Source organism: Helicoverpa zea, chromosome 31 (assembly GCF_022581195.2).
Source record: "Helicoverpa zea isolate HzStark_Cry1AcR chromosome 31, ilHelZeax1.1, whole genome shotgun sequence".
NCBI lineage: Eukaryota > Metazoa > Arthropoda > Insecta > Lepidoptera > Noctuidae > Helicoverpa > Helicoverpa zea.
In genome coordinates, this window is record NC_061482.1 from 15,865,965 (window position 1) to 15,887,430 (window position 21,466).

General features: G+C 39.3%; 1 protein-coding gene across 8 annotated transcripts in view; it reads right to left on the reverse strand.

Annotated features, from left to right (window-relative positions):
• Positions 1-12,972, reverse strand: part of LOC124644856 (titin homolog) — a 52,770-nt gene extending 39,798 nt beyond the window's left edge. For all 8 annotated transcript variants that reach the window (XM_047184474.1, XM_047184478.1, XM_047184477.1 and 5 more), the window contains exons 1-5: positions 12,854-12,972; positions 12,123-12,301; positions 11,765-11,926; positions 2,323-2,465; positions 276-656 (exon numbers count right to left, since the gene is read on the reverse strand). In XM_047184474.1, the coding sequence (XP_047040430.1) occupies positions 276-656; positions 2,323-2,465; positions 11,765-11,926; positions 12,123-12,202 (766 nt within the window). In that variant the 5' untranslated portion in view covers positions 12,203-12,301; positions 12,854-12,972. The remainder of the gene's footprint in view (positions 1-275; positions 657-2,322; positions 2,466-11,764; positions 11,927-12,122; positions 12,302-12,853) is intronic.
• Positions 12,973-21,466: the final 8,494 nt, after the last annotated feature.

Below are 21,466 nucleotides of genomic sequence, written 5' to 3' on the forward strand. Positions count from 1 at the left end.
TGTACAATATACTGTAATGTGTAGAAATTAATGTAATGTACGCTAATGCGTATGCCTTGTCTAAATTGAGTAAATCACTTGAATAGAGACTTCGTTTAACAGAACTTGAGTCACAAGTATTTATTTGCAGTTAATTAAATTCAGTCAAAGTTACAAGTGTCAGTATGACGAGTGACAGGGGAAAATGGCAGAGAATGGCATATTGCGCCAACCCCAAATAAAATTGGGAACAGGACAGGAGGAAGAAGAAGAAGAATTAAATTGAAAAAGTTTACCTTTAACTGAAAAACGGAATGGCTCATCAATTTTAGCTTCGACACTCTTCAAACCCTGGATGAACTTCGGCGCCTGATTCTTGGAGAACAGCTGTAGTTTCTCTTCTTCATTCAACTGGTTCTGGATATCCTCGACGGTCAGTTCAGCAGAACTGCTGGCTTGGCCCATGCAGTTCCTGGCTATACAGCAGTAAGACCCTAAGGAGTTGGTACCAGTTAGTTGGTAGACGTCTCCTGGCTTCAGTTCTTGTCCATCCTTAAACCAGCTGAGTACAGGTGTTGGGAAGCCTACAACTTTGCACTCGAAGGAGACTAGGCCTTCTTCTGTTAACACCGCTTGAAGGTTCTCCATGAATCTCGGTTTTCGGTAGTTTTTGGGCACTGAAAATATAAAGCACAAGCAATTAAATCTCATTTACTTTTTACATATATTGTTACATAACTTATTAAGTATATCTTCAGGTGCCTGAGTTAAAATATTCCGTTTAGATACAAAACAATTCTGTATTGCTTGTACCCATCGAATGTAACTCGCCAATGCTTAGCAAGAACTAAGATGATTACGAATTCGTAATGATTTTGTATTCTGATTTCAAAGAAGGCCTGACATGTAACTTGAAACCTTCAACTAACGTTAGGCCACCACAGTGGAGCGAAGCAGATGACCCGTTCCATTTAAACCTGGGGACCGATTCTCCTAAGTTAATAATGTTAAAATTGAATGGAAATTGAATCGCAAAAGCAGTTTTAACCACATCTTGCATTCTGCTACTAATAAAAGACCGATCGTATTCCAATGACATTCGAAAGGGTTTGCGATTGGTCTGCCATTTGGTCTATACGGTAGTTTGCTCTACAATCATATTGCAATCGAAAATAATTTGCAGACAATAATGCTTCATTATTGTCTATGAGCTATCGACTATGAGCACCGTTGTAAGCGATACCACTTTTTACCACTTGAATTAAGGCGTAATATTAATGACATATGTTATTTAACAAATATCGCAAATGGCTCTGTTGACTGCCCCGAACTGCTGAGCAAAATATTTATTCGTACCAATCAAAACAAATTACGAAAACGGCCTCTACTACAGGCACCACACGCATCAACAAATTATAGGGGTAATGCCTTCTGCATACGCAGCGTTACAGCTTTTAATAAATTGCCATCTCACCTGGATATTGATCTATTCTGCACTAGCGCACAAAAGATAAGAAAATTTTTGAATACGGACTATTTTGATGGGAGACGCATGTAGTTCATTTACCTGTTTCCTGCTAAAATGTTCCCATCCTCCTATTCCTACTTGAATTAAGTATAAAAGTGAAGCAAGTGAAACACGTTTGTTTGTTAAAAATATGAACTTAATATAATTCTGTAAACATGTGGAAGCTTGTCATTAGCAATTATTTTATATACTTTGTTAAATAATTGGTGTAATTAGTCTGTAAGCTTTCTTTAAAACAAAATAAATAAATAAAATAAATAAATTATTGAAGCACAGAAAAGGATAAAAACGTTTATTTAAAAGAAAAAAATAGCGGACTGCCACGTATACGCTTCAATCGTAATTGAGTCGTGATTGGATCTCAGACGAATGTGAATCGTATGTCGCTTGAGTAAAATTAGTAGAATCGCGCCCCTGTTTTGTTTCTATGTCAGCGTTCAAGAGGTTCAAAATAGTTCCGCTAGATGGTACTTTATTAAATAACGCGTCTGTTGGTCGGTAAAACAGCACGTCAAGCGGCAGTAGTATTAAAAAAAATGTTTACAAACATTGTATTGTTTGAAATGTTTTTTTCAAGGGCTTTCAAGAAGTGTCCGGGGAAAACCCGGACACTATTCATGTAAGGAAGCACCTCATTGAATTTAAGTATATTGTAAATGAATTAATAAAAATTAGGTCTTGTTTTGTTTTTATCGTTCATTTCGTCGTCGTCTGGGGAAAATATGCGATTTACACCAAATGTCCACGTTTTTTTGAATGTTTGTTCGGGTTTGGCGGAGATGGCAGCCCTAGATAATAAACTGAAGGTCTCTCACCATCCATAGTGACATAGCAAGTGGAGATGCCCACGCGGCCGCCGCTGCTGGTTGCGACGCACTTCCACTCTCCCTCGTCAGGCCACTCGGCGCACGGCACCTCCAGCAAGTACCCACCGGCCCCGTCTTCTAGCACGTGGTACCTGAAGATAGGATCCAGAACTGTTAAGACTTTTCCAAATCAAAGACAATGTTTCTTATTTCAAATAGGCCTATAGCAGCTCTTTAGGGTGCATCTACACGGTGCAAGTAGCTCGCGCTTGTAAAATATATTTCAAAAACGTGTGGGTCCAGTGACTCGCGCTTATACCAAAGGTCCCCCACCCGCGTCCTTTTGTCACTTGTCACTTGCGCATGTTCATTGTTCCAGCTACATGCACCGTGTAGACGTAACTTAGAAACGTCAAGTTGCACGGTTCCAGAGAGTGGGGAGAAGAAAATGGTAAGTAACTCCATAGACACTCTTTTCACTTTTTGAAGATCGACTTGGCGTTTGGAATGTTTATCTTTACTACATATGTAGGTACATATATCAGTATATTGTGGCGAAATCTCGCCATAATCATTATCAACAAGTTCATACAACCCAGTTCCATATTTACCACAAAACAAACAACTAGAGTAAAGTTAATACGTAGTTAAAGTCAGTGTAAATATGACTAAAAATTCCATTTGAACATACACGAGTATGAAAGAAGATTTTAAAGCTCGAAATAATTTTCTATTTTAAGAAAAACGAACTGGGTTGTTATATGCTTACTACTATTTTACTCCAAATACAGAAAGAAATAGGAAACTGAAAATACTTCTTCAATGTTTGTTCAGCGAAATATAAAGTACATACCAAAGAGTACGAACACACTACAAACTTTTAGTTGGCCGACAGTTTGATCGAGCGATTTATAAGTATGGATATGAGTGATAGTACATACGTAACAACGATCAGGTTTTTGCCGGAATCAGACCGACTAAAATCGTTGATTGGAATCACGATATTCTTAAAAAAAAATTGGCCAACAGTCGGCCCACTTGTTTGTCAGCAGTTTGCCGGTGAATGCACTTTAGTAAATAATGTTTGCGAGAGAAGAAATGTATGTTTTTGCATTATTAGTGGTTTAAATCGTTTCCCGGTGTATAAAACATCAACATTTTCTATATTTTTAATTTCAAAAGTAGTTTTTCGTGGAATAGTAGCGTAGATATTTATCATAGCGGAATGTGTGCTTTCCGAAGCACGGAAAACTCGTAATGACAAGATGGTCACCCATCCACGAACCGACCGCGCCAAGCGTTGCTTAACTTTATGACCGACCGATCGACTTTAACTTAGCCACATATTCCGTCAGTTGCACAAAGCTCTATTAAAGTTAATGCTTCTTTAAATCTATTTCCGACTCTGTAAAAATGAAAAAGGATAATACGTGTTTATGTCAGATGTTTATAGTTCTGAATAATAATTTATATTGTATTTGCGGGACCTGGAAAATACCAAAAACCAACGAACGTTCCCATTTTATCCAGTGTTATTTATTTTGCAAACCGCAACAACCCATTTCTGCTCTAATCCCGCTAAAATATGTAAATAACGTTTCATACGAAAAACGTCAAAACATTGCTAGTACATACATTTAATGTACAGAACAAGATTGGAGTATTCAATAACTTAGTGGTACCATCATAGACTGGCCGGCTAGGCCTGCCCCGAAATGAAGCGGCGCGGCGGCGCGCGGCGCGGCGGCGCGGCCCCTGACAGCGCCACCGAGACGCCGCCCGTCACTGCCCGTCACTTTGACTTTTGATTTTGATTTTGTTTACTTGTGTTTTTTATAATTATTTATTGTAGTGTTTAAGTGCAAATTAATAAAACTAACGGATGCACGACGACAATGATGTGGTAGAAAGTGAAGGTCAATCTTCGGTATCACTGGATGCCGTGAAGAGATGCCCCCTGTGCCCCCAGGCACGCTTTTTTAAAGGTAAGCGGGGTTTGAGCGTACACATTGGGAAGGTCCATAAATCCCAGTGCCCAGGGCCTACCAATGTGACCGCGCCAAACCCAACTCTTATCACAACTACACCAACTCTCGATCCTTTTTGGCAAAAACTATCGAAATTCAAAAATTCTGTCCCAATATTAAAGCGGGTTCCCCGTGGAGCCAGGCCTCTGGTTGCTCAACACTTGGCAGGTTGTGTTCGCCTGGCCGCACGAGAGAACTCGCAACGTGCTTGGGAGGAATTGCTCACCTTCCCCTATAGAATTCTGCATGTTCAGAAAAGTTTGGCAAACAAAAAGTCACTAACAAAACAAATTAAAGACAATTGTACAACTTTAGGCCATACAGATTTCGATACTAAATTACCGACTCAAAGATGCTCAAATATTTCACGCCTAGTGGAATCAAAGTTGAGTGAAGGTGACATTCGGGGGGCTGCTAGAATTCTCTTCAGCAGTGATGTGGTGGCGCCGTGTTCTCCAGAGACACTTTCCGCTCTGGAGAGTAAACACCCTGCCCCAGCCGATGACCTCTCTTTTCCCGAACCTCCTGATCCGGACACAGATATCCTCACAGTTACAGGTCGACACCTGGTTACAGCCATAGGCTCCTTCAGATGCGGCTCTGCAGGCGGCCTCGACGGCTTGAGTCCGCAACATTTAAAGGATCTCACCTGCCCAAGCGCCGGGGAAGCAGGTGAGTCGCTTTTGAAGGAGCTTACGGCCCTGACCAACCTTATGCTCTCCGGCAAGGTGGACGAAACCGTCATCGACGTTTTGTACGGAGCCAATCTATGTGCTCTGCGCAAAAAGGATGGCGGTATTCGTCCAATTGCCGTGGGGACTACTTACCGTCGTATGGTAGCCAAAATCTGCTCTAAATTTTGTAGTGAGGAAGTTTCGGAAAAATTTCAGCCCCTGCAGCTAGGTTACGGCTCGAAAGGGGGCTGCGAGGCTGCCGTACACGCCCTGTCGACCTATTTAAATCATGGGAAAGGAGATGTCATCCTGAAGGTTGACATCAAGAACGCCTTCAACTCGGTGAATAGGGACACCTTGCTGGCAGAAGTCAAAAAAGAAATACCCAAAATTTACAGTTTTCTTTGGCAATGTTATACAAGCTGTTGATTTGCATCCGTGCCATATTCAAGGAGGTAATTATGCTAATGATTCTCGACCCAAATCAATAAAAAAAATGGTACGTAATTTTTTTTCTTTAATTTTTTTTCCGAATTCCGTAAATGTCATCTAGCCCTTATTTAAACTTGGCGCGTATGTTACTGGCGTTAAAACCGTGCTGCTCCCTCACACAAACGCAAACACAAAGCATACGCAACGATCACTCATAAATTTCATTCATAAAATTGGATTACTTCGGAAATACCACGACATTACAATGACAAAAAAAGCAGTGCATATTAGTTATTTCCCATCTACTGTAATTCCAATTGATTATTTACGTATTGTATGTCCTCCTCCTGAACTATGGCACAAATGCAAATCAACACCTTGTAGATACCCAACAAAATTATTATATCGGAACAACCTGTTAGAATCCGCTGTTGGCTGTCAACAAGGTGATCCACTCGGGCCTGTGATTTTTAGTTTGGCGATTAACCCAATTATTCGGCAGCTAAATTCTGAATTTAACGTGTGGTATCTCGACGACGGGACCCTGGGAGGCAACAGAGATACTGTTCTTAATGATTTAATTTTCCTAAAAGATAAATTCCACGACATTGGCCTCGACCTCAACCTATCTAAATGTGAACTTTTTATACCCGACTCGACTGACAGACAGACTATTCTTCAAAATTTCCTCGCAATAGCTCCTGAAATTAAACCGATAGACCAAAGTTCTCTTTGCCTCCTTGGATCGCCTATACTGGAAGATTCATTTTCGGATTTTATTGAGAAGAAAATTCAAAATTTTAATGATGTTTCGGAAAGGCTACTCAAAATTAATATGCATGCAGCCATCACCATCATACGGTACTGCTGTTTTGGACCAAAACTTACATATAACTTGCGTGCTTCCCATTTATGGAAGCACACCAACCTTTTGGACAAAATCGACGAAATTATAAGACATACACTATCATCCATTTTAAATGTGGCCTTGGACGACAGAGCTTGGTCTCAAGCGACTCTTCCCATCCGTATGGGAGGACTTGGTGTCCGTAAAATTTCCAGTGTAAGTTTACCAGCCTTTATTTCCTCGGTCCATGGCACTGAGAAATTGATCAGGAAAATATTACCCACCACACTGGTCAATTTTGAGGTGCCAAGCCTGACTGAGGCTTTAAACGCTTGGAAAGTCGCATGCCCCAACACCGACTTACCCGCCAACCTGTCCTCTCAGAGACAGTGGGATGAGCCGCTCTGCAGAGTAATACGGAAAAGTTTAATCGATACGTCAATGACTTCTGCAGAGCGAGCGCGCCTACTGGCTGTGGGTGAATGGGAGTCGGGTCTATGGCTTCTTGCACTTCCGTCCTCAAACACAGGCACCATGTTTGATGACACCACCTTCAGACTCGCCGTTTGCCTCCGACTAGGTGCTCCATGCTGCTCTCCTCATCGCTGCCACTGCGGGGAAGCTGTCAACAGCCTCGGTCACCACGGCCTGTCGTGCAGCCGGAGTGCCGGCCGCATACCACGACATGCCAACATAAACGACGTGATCCGTCGCGCTCTTGTTGCCGTCGGCGTGCCAGCCGTACTCGAACCAAATGGCTTGGCACGCGACGATGGCAAGAGACCAGACGGCATGTCGCTATTTCCGTGGAAGGTGGGTAGGACTTTAGTGTGGGACGCGACATGCGTCGACACTCTTGCGCCATCTCACCTTCCCGGAACTGCATGTCGTGCTGGCTCCGCCGCTGCACAAGCAGAGAACCTCAAGCGGCGCAAATATAGTAACCTTATAGGCAATTACATGTTTGAGCCGTTTGGGGTTGAAACTCTAGGGCCGTGGGGTCCGAGCGCCCACCTTCTTGCCAGGGATATTTCCCAGCGCCTGGTTGACACTTCCCGGGACCCAAAGGCTGGCTTTTATTTCGCACAGAGGTTGAGCATTGCCATCCAACGTGGCAATGCTGCCAGTCTTTTGGGTACATTACCCGGTGACAGCGATGAGGAGCAATTTTTTGATGCCCTATATTAGTTTTAAGTTGTATATATATATAAGTTTATTTTATTTTCAATTATTTTCAATTAATGTAAATATTTTGTGAATAGATAAATAAAGATGAATATTTTTTTTCCGACTCTTTCTTTGTCAACCAGATAAAAAGTGTTAGCAATAGATTTAATGAAGCTTTAATATTAATGGAGCTTTGTGCAACTGACGGTACGTAAAATAGATAATTATCCAATTTTGTTATTCTTGAAAATTGTCTTAAACATGTCTTTTTAACTAATTAATGCACCTACCATGCTATCTCTGCATCACTCTAAGGTTGACTGGAGAGAATTAGTGGTGTTCAAAGTTGCTATGTGGCAATAACTTGCTATATGCGAAATGCTATAAATTTTTATCATGCTATTTTACTTGCTATATTTATAGCATGCTATTTTATGCGTAGGTTCACTAAGTAGGTGCGAATAAAGCAAGCGCAGTGACTGTTTGCTGTAGTTGCTTGCTAAGTTGCTATACAAGAAATTAAGAATATTACATCGCGTTTATGAATTCTTACGATAAAATGGAACAGTAAAAAACCAATGAACTTTCCTTCATACTTTTCAGTAGTTTTCAGGCTTAGGGCTGTCGTTAATTGATTTTACGCTATAAATTAATAATTTGTAAATATACATTTCGGGCGTAAGTGTTTTTATGAAATAAACTAGGTATGTTATGAAAAGCAATTATAGGCGTATTTAAAAGTTCATTGATAGTATGTACAAAAATAATCTATTTAGCGCGAGCGACCGATAGCAAACGCAAAGCATGCGACGACTGGCCGCCCCGCCCACCGCCGCGCCGTGTCTGCTACTCTGCTAGTCTGCTATGGCTGCGATTGCGATTCCTGCATGATGCGAGTTGCGACGCGCGACGGACAGAGACAGCACGCGTGTGATATTTTATTAGCAAGTTAGCAACTTAGCAAGTAGCAACAACTGTGAGCCACGATAGCATTTGCTATATGCTATGCATAAAAAGCACGGTGCTATATTTTGCTATATGATATATTATCCACCACTAGAGAGAATGCCTATGGCATTAAGTCCGCCTTTGTAATTCACTTTGTGATTGCATAAAGTTAAATAAATATTTATAAACCTCATTTCTAAGCATCGAAATATTCGTAGAAACGAAAGACTGGCAGCCTATAACCCTGTTACGGTTTCCTCGTTACTCTCGGTATGACCGACAGCCAAAAAGGTGTCCTAGACTGCGGTGACAGGTATGGCCGACAAAAACCGGTGTTTTGCACTAAACGTATTAGGCTCTTTTCACGTGCATGGCTGCTGTACCGTGACTGTATGTGAAAAGTGCGTTAATTACAGTTTTATTTATAAGGTTGCATCCTAGACTTTGTGGGGTGTTGGTTTGGCTGCGCGTTTTTTTTTAATTTTATTTTAGCCCTTATGTGAGTGACGAGGTACCCGGGTACCTTTAGCATTTTCAAATTTAACGAAAAGTATGTTTTACGCTCTGTAGGTGGCTGTGATTTCCTGAGAGCTCTTAACTATTTATAAATTATATATTTTTTAATCTTTTAACCCAGTCAACTATTTACAATGTTTTGTAGAAACCAAAACATAATATAAACTCACAATAGAGTGACGAGGTACCCGGGTACCTCTTTGTGTCTTGTATGACAATGAAAAAAGTATTTATAATTTGGTACAAAAATGAAATAATAATAATTTTTTTATGATGTTTTATTTCTATAAAAATCACAAATTCTTTGTTTATGCAGAATTAGTACATGTTGTGCGAGTTACTGCATGTTCATCACAAACTGGTTTTTTACAGTTAGTGCAAGCTTTTCGTGTTTTTCTTTGCTTGCATTTGAGTTCTCTGCATATGAAGCAACTTCCGACGGCTGCAACACGCCCTGTAGAATCTCGTCTGGTCCGACTTATAGAAGTTGTAGATCCAGAAGGAATCGAGAGCCTTAGTTCTTGGCCAAGCACGTCCTGCATTGCAGATCTTACATGTAATTTTGATGTCACAATGGATTTTTATTATTTTTCTTCTATATTTTTACCACACAGTTGTAGACTCAATGATTTCAGAAACTTTCTACGTCTGTCACTCAAGACAAATTTTGCGTTATGTTCCATGTAAATGATATACATATGCTGCCAAAGCTGCAATGTCAATAATATTGTAAAGAAGTGCTAAAGGCCACCGATTCGTTCTGCACAACTTATCCATATAGTCCACTCCACTTTTGGTTTTGTTATAATATAAAGTTATTTCTGGCTCGGCAGTTTCCTTATCACTTTCAATAACTGGTGACATGTGCATTGATGACAACATTATTACTGCTTTGTACATAGCAGCACACAGTTGCTTCTTTGCTAAAGGCGAAGTTAGAAGAATAAATCACCCTCTCCTTGTGTGCTTGCATATTTGGAGGAAGAAACCGTTTATTTTTTCTTACCGTTCCAACTAGTGTCATGTTCCACGAATTCAAGGAATGAGCCAGTTGAAGAGATGTAAAAAAAATATCCATAGTTACATTTAGTCCTGAATTTTTATATTTAGCCACGAGATCTAACACGATGCATTGAGTGAATTCAAGTGTTTAGCTTAGCTAAAATAATAATATCAAAGTGAGGGTAATGTTAAAACAGACCTTGATTGTTTAAATTACGTCTAAACTGTATGAAGGTACCCGGGTACCTCGTCACTCTACTAAAGGTGTTTTATTCGTCACTCACATAAGGGTTAGTTACGCAATTTATATCTAGGTAGTTAAGTTAGGTTTTTGATGGGCATTATATGTAGCCTTTCTTTTGATTTAATAGTGAGCAAGAAAAAAACTTAAAAAGTTGAAGTTCGTACACAGATAAGATAATGCAGAGCCTGAGAAATGATATGTTACTGTTACAGCCTTTTCATCGTCCCACTGCTGGGCTGCGGCCTCCTCTCACTCGGAGAGGGATTGAGCATTAATCATCACGCTTGCTCAAAGCGGGTAGGTGAGAAATGACATAGACTTTTACCCAGGTACAGATATAAGTTCCTTCACGGGAGTAACCGCAGGAACAGGTAGTTTGACAAATGTACAATGATACATGTTGGAACTGTCACGCTTACCAAAATCGTGAAAGGGCAAGTGAAGTGAATACCTTGAAAATATTGTTTTTTTGAATACGTTTTGTTGAATGTGACATCGGTATAAAATTCATTTAAATGCATGTACACTATGTACAGAGTGTATATTGAAATAATATATTTTGGATTTTTTCAAAATCCGCTTTTATAAGACTATTTCGCTTCATTTTAGTTTATCCAATTTTTATGAAACTTTTATCACGCAATATTAATCGATGGCCAACCTATTTTTATTAAAAAAAAATCAAAATTTCCAAGATTCAAATTGAATAGAAACTCAATATTTTATTCTATAGTTATGATGAAAAACAAACGAACAAACATACAAATACAAATAAAATATTTGTCAGCCATGTTCGAACGTTTAAAAATTTGAATGAAATATTAAAAAATGTTGACTGTTACATTTGCTTGTCAAAAAAAGGTTGGAAATGTGAACTCTGCTTGTCCCTTTGTCGATTTTCCGAGTGCGAAATACCTTGACTACAATGCTACTCGTTATATGTGAAAAGGGCGTTTCAGGCAATTGAAAAGTTTGCATTCAGCAAAAAGTATTTTATCGAGTGCACTAATATAAGTTGCTTTTGTTGTACCAAACTTTGCAGTCGGATTTTTCTGCAGCTCTGTTTTTAATATAGTTTGCCAAGTTTTATAAAATGACGGCCATGTTTCAATGTATTTTTTATTGAGACAACTTTTGTTAACATAAGTTCTTAATTCATTATTGTACTTCATATATTGCATTTTGTACGAATTAATAAAAAATCTACGATATTACGCGATCCAACATTGCTCATCCATGGTGTAAAAAGGAACATTTTGAAAGAGACTTGACTTTTTTTCAGTGTTTCTTCTGAAAACAGTGACATTGGTAAGCTTTTAAATAAATTCCTGTAAAATTGATTTAATCAATTTTGTTAAAAGCACGCTGCATACTAAACAATTAGCCGACAATTTACCCGATGGTTGACAAATATCTTGATTCCAGTCAAAGTTTTATTCGGTCTGATACCGGCTAAATACTTGATCTTTATAATGTGCGTCATACCATTCATCTTGACACTGATTTAAAAGCCCAAACAAACTATCGGCCGACCAAAAGTATACTCTAAATAAATATCATTAACGTAAGCTTTACAGCACAGTGTCGTACTCACCTCTCGCTGGGTTCCACCTTCCCTTCCTTGTTGTACCAGACGACGCTGCGAGGCCAGGGTGGCACCACCACGTGGCAGCCCAGGGTCAGAGGCTCGCAGACCCTCACGAACTGGTCCTCTAGCTCCTTCGTGAAGATCGGCGGAGGCTCTGGAGTTACGCTGCTGAAAGGGAAATTTAATTTTTCCGTGTCAAATAATATTGGACAGCACTCCTTGTTAGTTATCTATGTTAAAGATAATAAACTGCCGTGCTCGGGGTCTCAGGTACGATTACCTGATAATGAAAAAACTACATTCTTGCTAAAACTTTATCACACATTAGCTTCACTTACAAACATACAAGTAACAAGCTATTCACCTGGTACTCGGCCTAGCGGATCCCTCCCTGCTGCCGCGGCCGACGACATGGACCTTCGATGAGGAGTAGGCTCGGCCCATGCAGTTCACCGCCTCACAAGTGTACGTGCCGAGAGAGGTGGGGTCTTCCGCATTCGCTGTTAACGCGAACACATCGCCGGCTTTTATTTCGCGACTGTCCTGCAAGATAAGTAAACGAGGTTTTACAAAATGGCAGTTTTAACCTAGATTTATCGAAAACAGGCAAATAGAACTTGTTGTTGAAAAGAGAACTTGTTGTTTTGCTTGAACTAAGGTACTCTAAAAGCCATCATAATATCTAAGAAAAAAAATCTTCATGCTTTAAATGGTTCTTAGTTTCAGCTCAGCGAATTCTTTCAAAATCAAAATCATTTAATTAAATCAGGCTGCAAAACAGAACTTTTTGAACGTCCATTTTTTTTACAAAATACAGCACCCAAAACGCCCACTCTTCGCCACTTACTGTGTTATTGCTGGCAAGTGGGAGTAGCGCAGCAAATACGAAATAGATCATCAAGGCTGTCAACACTTGTCCATTCTTGGATGTTCTTCAAAGATTTTTTGCCTTTCCAATCCCTATCTTACCTCTTATTAGGTACGTATATGCTTGTGCTCTATAATATATCCTGCTCAGCTGGCTGATCTCCTTTTATGAGACCAGCCGCCAACCAGCTAGGAAGCCATCATTAAACAAAGGTTGTATATTGTTACCTTGAACCACCTCAGCACGGGCGTGGGCACGCCGACCACCTTGCACTCGAGCGACACCGTCCCCTGCTCAGTCAGGAGAGCGCGGAGTTCCTCCACGAATTCAGGACGCTTGTAGGCTTTTGGTACTGGAATTTTGTATAGACACTTTAGAAAAACAGAAAGGTTTCTTTATCTGCACACATATTTACTTGATTTCGAGAGAAGAGCTCGTAGTGGCTAAAAGCTGCATGGATCGATCGATTATGAACGCCAAGCAACGCTTTTCACAGTCGATCCGTGGATGGTTGACCATGGATCTTGTCATGACGAGTTCTGCCTTTTTCAAATCTCGCGCGGTGGATCGGCGACCATCTTGTGATGACGAGTCAGAATCCACCTTTTTCGAAACGCGCGATAATTGATGGGCCTGCAGGCTAGAAAGTGAGACTACCAGTCTTATCAAGGTATTCGGTTGCCCGGGTAATAAGGTTGAGGAAGTCAGATAGGCAGACGCTCCATGTAAATCACTGGTAGTCAACTGCATCTGGCTAGACTGGAAGCCGACTATAATAAAGTTGGGAAAAGGCTACGCAGATGATGATGACTTTTCTTGAACATAAAACTACCAATAACAGTAGCGTAAAGCTCAAATCTGTCACCTATAGTTGAATATGTCCAAAGTGTCTATGGCTAGTACAGCAGGTGTTCGTTCATAAATCATGAAATATCGACGCGTCGAATTGGCCCTTAGAGATAAGCAGCACCCTTAACATCATCTGACCTACTTATGTACCCACTTACCAAGCACATTAAGATGAGCAGAACAGCTGGCCCGTCCGCCAGCGTTATCCGCAGTGCACGTCCACCGGCCTGCATCGTCCACGCTGATGGCGCCGACGTCAGCACACCAGAAGTTGCCGTCCCGAGCTAGTGCTACCCGCTCCGCTTCGAGCAGCCGAAGTTCATTGCGGACCATGTCACCTAAGTGATCATCTGACCTACTTATGTACCCACTTACCAAGCACATTAAGATGAGCAGAACAGCTGGCCCGTCCGCCAGCGTTCTCCGCAGTGCACGTCCACCGGCCTGCATCGTCCACGCTGATGGCGGCGACGTCAGCACACCAGAAGTTGCCGTCCCGAGCTAGTGCTACCCGCTCCGCTTCGAGCAGCCGACGTTCATTGCGGAACCATGTCACCTGGGTGAACAAATAAAATTTGTGTTTATTAGGGTTTATTTATTTTTGTATTTTATACGAACCACGTACAAGAACAAAAATAGACATGGCGCAGCCTTAGCATAACTTCGTTGCCAATCTTAAGCCCACGTTCATCGACAACAAAACGTTCGTTTTTCTTACTATAAATTTTCACGATTAATTTTCAAATAAAGTTGCGTTTGTTTTTTTATTATGAATGAATTTCGCAAGGTGGCAGATAGTACAGTCGCTTAGGCAATTCGTGTTGGGCAGTAATTTAGGCTTTCTATTTCTCTGTATAGACGGAACATAGGTGATTTAGATAAAAATAAGTACACATATTTTGAAATTATAAAATAAACAATTTGTTAAAAAATAACCAACTAATTATTTTCGATCCGCTTTTGTCTGTAAAAACATTCAGGTATTATAATAAACATTTATTTATAAATATTATATATAAGTTTACAAAAGGTTTTTGTATGAAAACCACACATTCATTTAATAAAGCTTTTTATACATTTTTGATTGCGGGCTACAAAATATTGGTGTTGTATTACAGTTGAAAAAATTGTAAATAGCAACTGTCTAGCTTTTGATTTCAGTTTTTTTTTATTAGTGACATGATAGTGGAATCTGGCTAATAATTAGTACGACTGTTGTTACTGTTACAGCCTTTTTATCGTCCCACTGCTGGGCACAGGCCTCCTCTCACACGCAGAAGGATTGAGCATTAATCACCACGCTTGCTCAATGCGGGTTGGTGATTTCAGACTTTATAGTCCAGGTTTCCTCAAGATGTTTTCCTTCACCTTTTTATCAGCCATTGGTGTCTAAGTATACTTAGAAAGTACATACAAAACTTAGAAAAGTTGCATTGGTACTTGCCTGACCCTGGAGTCGAACCCACACCCTCATACTCGAAAGGTTGGTTCTTTACCCACTAGGCCACCACGACTTTTACGTTTAGTACGACATCATGTAAAAATTTGAAAATAACTCTGTCAGTCTGTCACCCTACACTCCAAAAGTACAAAACTGATTTTAATGTACCAACTACCCTGATAAGTAGTCTAGAGCCTGAGACTTTTACCCGGTTGCGCGGAGTGGTTCGCACAAAACATGTTAAATACGTATTTAACATTCCCCCAATTTGAATTCGCTAAAGCAAAAATAAGTTACTGTGGCAGTATTCTCAGTAGCCAATGATTTGTATCCGTTTTATGTTTCGTAACTGATTACAACGTTAAATAATATTCCTATACCTATGCTTTTTATTTAATTAGCCTATTGTATATAATACTGAGCAAAGATTCCCCAAGAGCTTTCCATCATTCTCAATCGGTCCCTTTTTGGCCAGTCTATATTATTTTATGACAAGAATTAGACTCGAAGTACTACACTTTAAAATGAAGAAAAAGTTGTAAATCTATCACAGAAAGACTTGATATGCAAGCAAATGTACCTACACTATACATTACACGTATAGTTAAGTATTTCAATATAACAGTATTACAGTTAGTCAGTAATGGATAATGCTATCAATGTTTTGCATCGCTTTGTGTGATTATCAGCTTGTTATTTTGATGGCCATCATCAGAGCTCGGCTTAATTGAAATGCTAGGGTTTACATGAGATCTGTATGTCTATAAATGGTAGGTAGATGCCGCTCCCAATATTCGGTCTATCTGTTCTTTAGCTTACTGGAGATAGGAATTTGACATTACTCTTGTATGGGTGTCGAAATTCAATTTTTACTGAGCAAAACAAAAGATAGACAGAATATGGGGAGCGGTCGTTAATGTTTTCTTTTCTATGTGTTTATGTGTCGATAGGTATGCAATAAACGATTGTATATAAGCATATGCTCATTAGTACTACTTACTATTTGTAACGCGGTAGGATAATTTAATTTTTACGTTCGATTTTCAAAGTAACAAGTTGTTTTAAGAAAAAAACGCACGTTTATGTCGTCGGTGAACTTCGACCTATTATATTTTAAAATAATTATTAAAAGGATATAATAAAAAAAATACTTTTCGAATCTCAAAATATATTAAAAGCTTCACAATAGTAAATGGTGGTGACACCACGGTATGTAACCATAACCAGTCAATAATATTATAGCAAACACTGTATGAATGTTGACCAAAATTGGAGCAAAATTGTGAACTGATACTTAGTAAGTACTATGTGACCACTCACTCACATAGGCTTCCAAAGCTATTATAAAATCACACAACTCATTAAAAGTTATTAATTAATTGCATAGTAAACAGTGGCCAGTTTTATTCATAACTACCTTCCACCCGCGGTTTCAGCTGCGTCCCTTGGAAACTGCTGTCTGTATCGGGATAAACTATAGCCTATATTACTCGGGAAGAGTGTATCTTTCTAATGGTAAAGAATTTTTCAAATCGATTGAGTACTTTCGGAGCCTTTAGTGTGTAAACAAACAAAAATAGTTTTGATTGTATTTCAACAAAATCTATAGAAGTACTCTACAAATTGTACAAAGCATTTTAATTAAATATGTATATTAAAACTTATTTATTGATGGCAACTAGGCTCAACAATAAATAAATAGTAATTGAATACAACCAATAAAACAATTCGCGCAAATGAATATAAATAACTTCTTTTCTTAATTCGCGCCCTTTGACGCCATCTTTGTTTTTCCGGGAGCTGTCAATGAAAGCGCGGGAACGGAATAACAGATTATAAATACCTAGCGGATGCGGTTTGAAATAGACGAATTATGTCATGAGCGCTCTCTTGGACATTCCGATGTGTTTCAAGGTTCTTGCTTGACTTTTATGAAAATGTGTTACGGCGAACCGTGGGTAGTACCACAATTTAAATATATTCTCTTGTAAACAGTTGTGAAGCTACGTATTAACGTTCGTCACAATATCACTCACACACGCATGTGGTCGATGCACAACTCTCAGTACCGATAGCGCCGGTAAAAGCTCGTCGATACACATGCGTGTGTGAGTGACATTTTTACGAACTTTAGTAGGTACCTTCACAACTGTAAATTTTTACTCTGTGGTAGTAAACTAGGCGAGACGCGAAAGAAAAGTCGTTGATTTGTAAACCTACAAACTCCAGCTGTCCACGATTTTGGCTACATTTCAATGGACATTGGTCCATATTCAAGCAAGCTTCACGGAGCGCTCGGTAAATTCTATACGGTTGTATTCCAAAATTATTTTATTACTATTTATTTTAAACATTAAAAAGGAAAAGCGTGGGCTGATTTTATATTTGTTTTCATATGTTTTAAAACTCTGTCTTTATAATATGCTGTGTCTTAGCAATAAATTGTTTTTAAGAAGCACTCAATCTTGTTATGTCATAGACGTTTATTTGAAAGACATGTTTTTGCGCTAGTGTTACTACGCTGGTCACTATTTTCGGCGCACGCTGTAAATTAGTTTTTAATGAAACATTATTTGAATATCAGATATATATTATATAGAACGGCTGCAGTTGTAAATAAATGAGTTTAGAGATTTTAGTGCCAAATGTCGGTCACCCAGATGAAACTCTTTTTTTGTAAGAAGTATGACAAGGTTTTTGATACATAGTTTTATTTTTCCTTCTTTTGTTTTTGTAAAATATAGATTTAATATATTGAATAAGTGTGTATAACTATAGTTCGGCCATTCAGAGAATGCGTTCCTGACACGTCGCGATTGAACTGACGACGTAACTACATTCATTGATTATTGATATAATAATGTTGTTTTAATGCTCCTCAATTGTTAAAACGGTAAACAACCAGCAAAAATATTTTTATCGTAACTGCAACGCCATTGCAAAGTTACGTCGTCAGTTCAATCGCGACGTGTCAGGAACGCATTCTCTGAATGGCCGAACTATAATATAATTATTAGCTGTAATTAGTAGCGGTTTTAGGGTAGGGCCCGGTTGGGCGATGGCCCAGCGCGCCGGATAAGAGACGCCGCAAGCGCCTCCAACCAATCCTTATAGTCTAGTTTACTTAATCAACCCTAAATAAGCGAAAAAATCTTTATGTTGGCTAAAGAATTGAAAACTTTGTCAATCGAAAACGAAATTTTGAATATGTAAGTAAATGGTCGAGGAAGTCCGTCCACCAACAAGGTGGACAGACGACCTTATGAAGGTCGCCGGAAGACGCTGGATGCAGGTCGCCTCCAACAGGTATCTGTGGAGATCTAAGGGGGAGGCCTATGTTCAGCAGTGGACGTCCTATGGCTGAGATGATGATGATGATGATGAAGTACCTAAATGGTTGTTTCTGACACACTACACAACAATATACCAAAATTTAAAAAAACCCCCGACCCAAAAAAAGTACGCAATAATTACGACAAAAGGTTAAAAACGCTAAACCCTATAAAAAACAAAAAATAACTTTTAACACTACGTAAACAAAATTTTGTCGTGTCGGGGGACCGCTCTAATTCATTACTTTAGATACGTGTTTTTTTTTTAAACGAATGTTATAATTAGGTAAGTATCATTTGATTTATGTAAGTATTTATGAAGGTAAAAAGCGGTCCCCCGACACGTCAAAATTTAGTTTACGTAGTGTTAAAAGTTATTTTTTGTTTTTTATAGGGTTTAGCGTTTTTAACCTTTTGTCATAATTATTGCGTACTTTTTTTGGGTCGGGGTTTTTTTTTAATTTATAATTTAATTTTATTTCATGCTTTTTAAAGGAGCTCCTTAATTTTTCCTTCTTTCATTTAATTTATTTTATCTTAAGATGGGGTCGCTATATGCGATCTCGGCCAAAGGAAGCTGTTTAACAATCCTCATGACAAACTGGCTCTGGGAGAATTGCACAGATTGAGAAACAATAAAGATTAACCTTTTAGATTTTACATTCTAGATTTTCAGCAAAAATATAAATCGGTTTATCCGTTTCATTCCAGCATTCCAGGGTTTCATTCGCCACATCCCATTTCCAGCATCAGGTTCTCGTCAATCAGAAACATGAAGAGAACTCGTCAAGACAAATTCAACGAGCCCAAACTCGATGGGTTTACTAAAAGGCAGTTCAGGGTTACGTCTCCTACCTTCGTGCCCTAACAGCAGACCAGCTCAGTGGTTCCAAAAGACATTAGTGTTTCAAATTTCAGATCCCACATATACTTGCAAGTAAACTGAGCGTGTAACATTCCTATCACACCTATCAAATGAGCTGATGACCTTGAAGACCTGAACCGATTTCCACCAAACATAGCTAAGAACACTCCCGACTGACATACCTTTTAAACAAAAAAAACCGCATTACAATCGGATCATCCGTTTGGGAGCTACGATGCCACATACACACACACACACACACACACACACACAGACACGTCAAACTTATAACACCCCGTCGTTTTTGCGTCGGGGGTTAAAAATAAACTGCAAAGTCGCCATATTTTTTCTAAATATCATCCGTCACTTACCTTACACTCAGTCGAGCTGACAATCTCCACTAGGAACCGGGTCCTGGTGCCAACCTTCACCGTGAGGTCTTGCAGACGCCGCAGGAAGGTCGGGGGGTCTTCCCCTGTAGGTGCCTCGTCAGCGCATACCTCCAGGCGCACCCGGCTCGTGTCACTGCCGGCTGCATTGCTCGCCTGGAAAGAAGTAGAAGGGTAAGAGTGCGTCCTGAGTAGATTAATCAAAGCGAATGCGCAAATGTGGGTCCTGTGTGGATTAATCAAAGCGAACGCGATCCGAAGCGAATTCAAAAGGACGCTGCACCACGCTGTTTCGCATCAAGTGACGTAAGATACTTTAAAAGAAAACGACTGTTTTTTGTTTTCGCGTCGCTTTTTGTTCGTATCCAGATCGTTCACTTAGGACACACGGAAAATAATATCGGGACACCTTTTCAGACACAGATAAGGCAACCTATTGATACATTGCTATTGGTTAGTTTGTGTTGTGGGTGCTAAAACAATTGATAAACCATGTAATTATACCCTACGTCCATACTTTATGAATCCATTTAATACCCAGATCACAGCCAACAAGCATGGTCATTACAAAAATGTTGACCGTTCCGGGAATCGAACCCTTTTAACAGGTCGAGTAAAATAACTTACATATTTTCAAAAAAGGACACTCATTAGATCATTATTTCTATTTTAAACAACATATTTTAAAGGCCAGGCTTCCTATAAAAAAGTCTTTTGTCCTTAACAAAGTTGGCTACAAACTTGTAAGTAAGTAAACAAATTGTAGTTTTATAAAGTAAATTTTCTTGAGAACGAGGGTACTAGAGCACGGCCATTGTTGTTATTGTCAATTATTATTATACGATCGATGTCCCCTCGAGGTTAGGCCATATCATGTTGTTAAAGGGCTATAATTCTAACCACTTTTCTAACAAAGCTACCGTAATTGTCTTCTTCAAATAAAAAAAGAAATACTTTGTAAAATGGTTTTATAAGTGCGCTTAACAGTCTTATCGAAGAGTATAGGGTTGATCGGGTAACTGGGTTGAGTAGTTCAGATAGACAGTCGATGCACGTAAAATTCTGGAACTCGACTGCAGCCGGTTTGTATGGAAGCTGGACAAAATGTAGTTGGAAAAAGGCTAGGCAGGTGATGAGGTGCGGTTAAAATACCTTACACTCAGAATCAATAGCATTATAGACTTTTGGTAATACAATTAAGTATATATGCCAAATCTCATTTCGATCAATTCAGCCCTTTAAGCGCGAAAGAGTCATAAAAAATCTCATTTTGCAGAAAAAAGGTTCTTGTAGAATCTCTGCTTACGCAGATAAAATAGACCCGATAAGAGATAACTAAAAAACAAAATACGTTCACTAAAATCCCATCCTTAGAAACTCCTATCCTTTAAAAATCCTAAAGCCAAAATCCCCAAATTCCCCACAGTGTCAGATTTAACAAACACCTGATCGATAATGGATTAACCATTCCCATATGTCCTGCACACGTTACCGACTGCACAAAGGATAGGTAGTTAAAGTACCTCAAAGGCGTTGACAAGCGGTCACCGACCTCTGAAAAGCGTGACGTGAACTATTCGTAGGATTTCCGAAAGGTAACTTTGACACTAAATGTGTGCCGGTATTTTTTACGTGTCATGGTAATGATAGATAGATACATAACTACTTACATCAGATAGATAGATAGATAGATACTTTATTAGGTACACCATTTTTTTCATTTTTGGTCCTAATACTAGTTAAAGTATGTATGTGCCATTTTGGGCGGTCTTATTGTTAACAGCGATCTCTCAACCTCATACTTTTACATCTCTCAATCTTAGGATGGATTAAGACGAGATTTAGAAGGTATATGGCAGGCAGTATACAGTTAGACAAAGTATTCACTTGCAACTTTATTATGTTTACAGGCACTAAAGTTTTTTTTCTATTTACTTAGGTTCTTCATTTGTTTTACTCAGAGT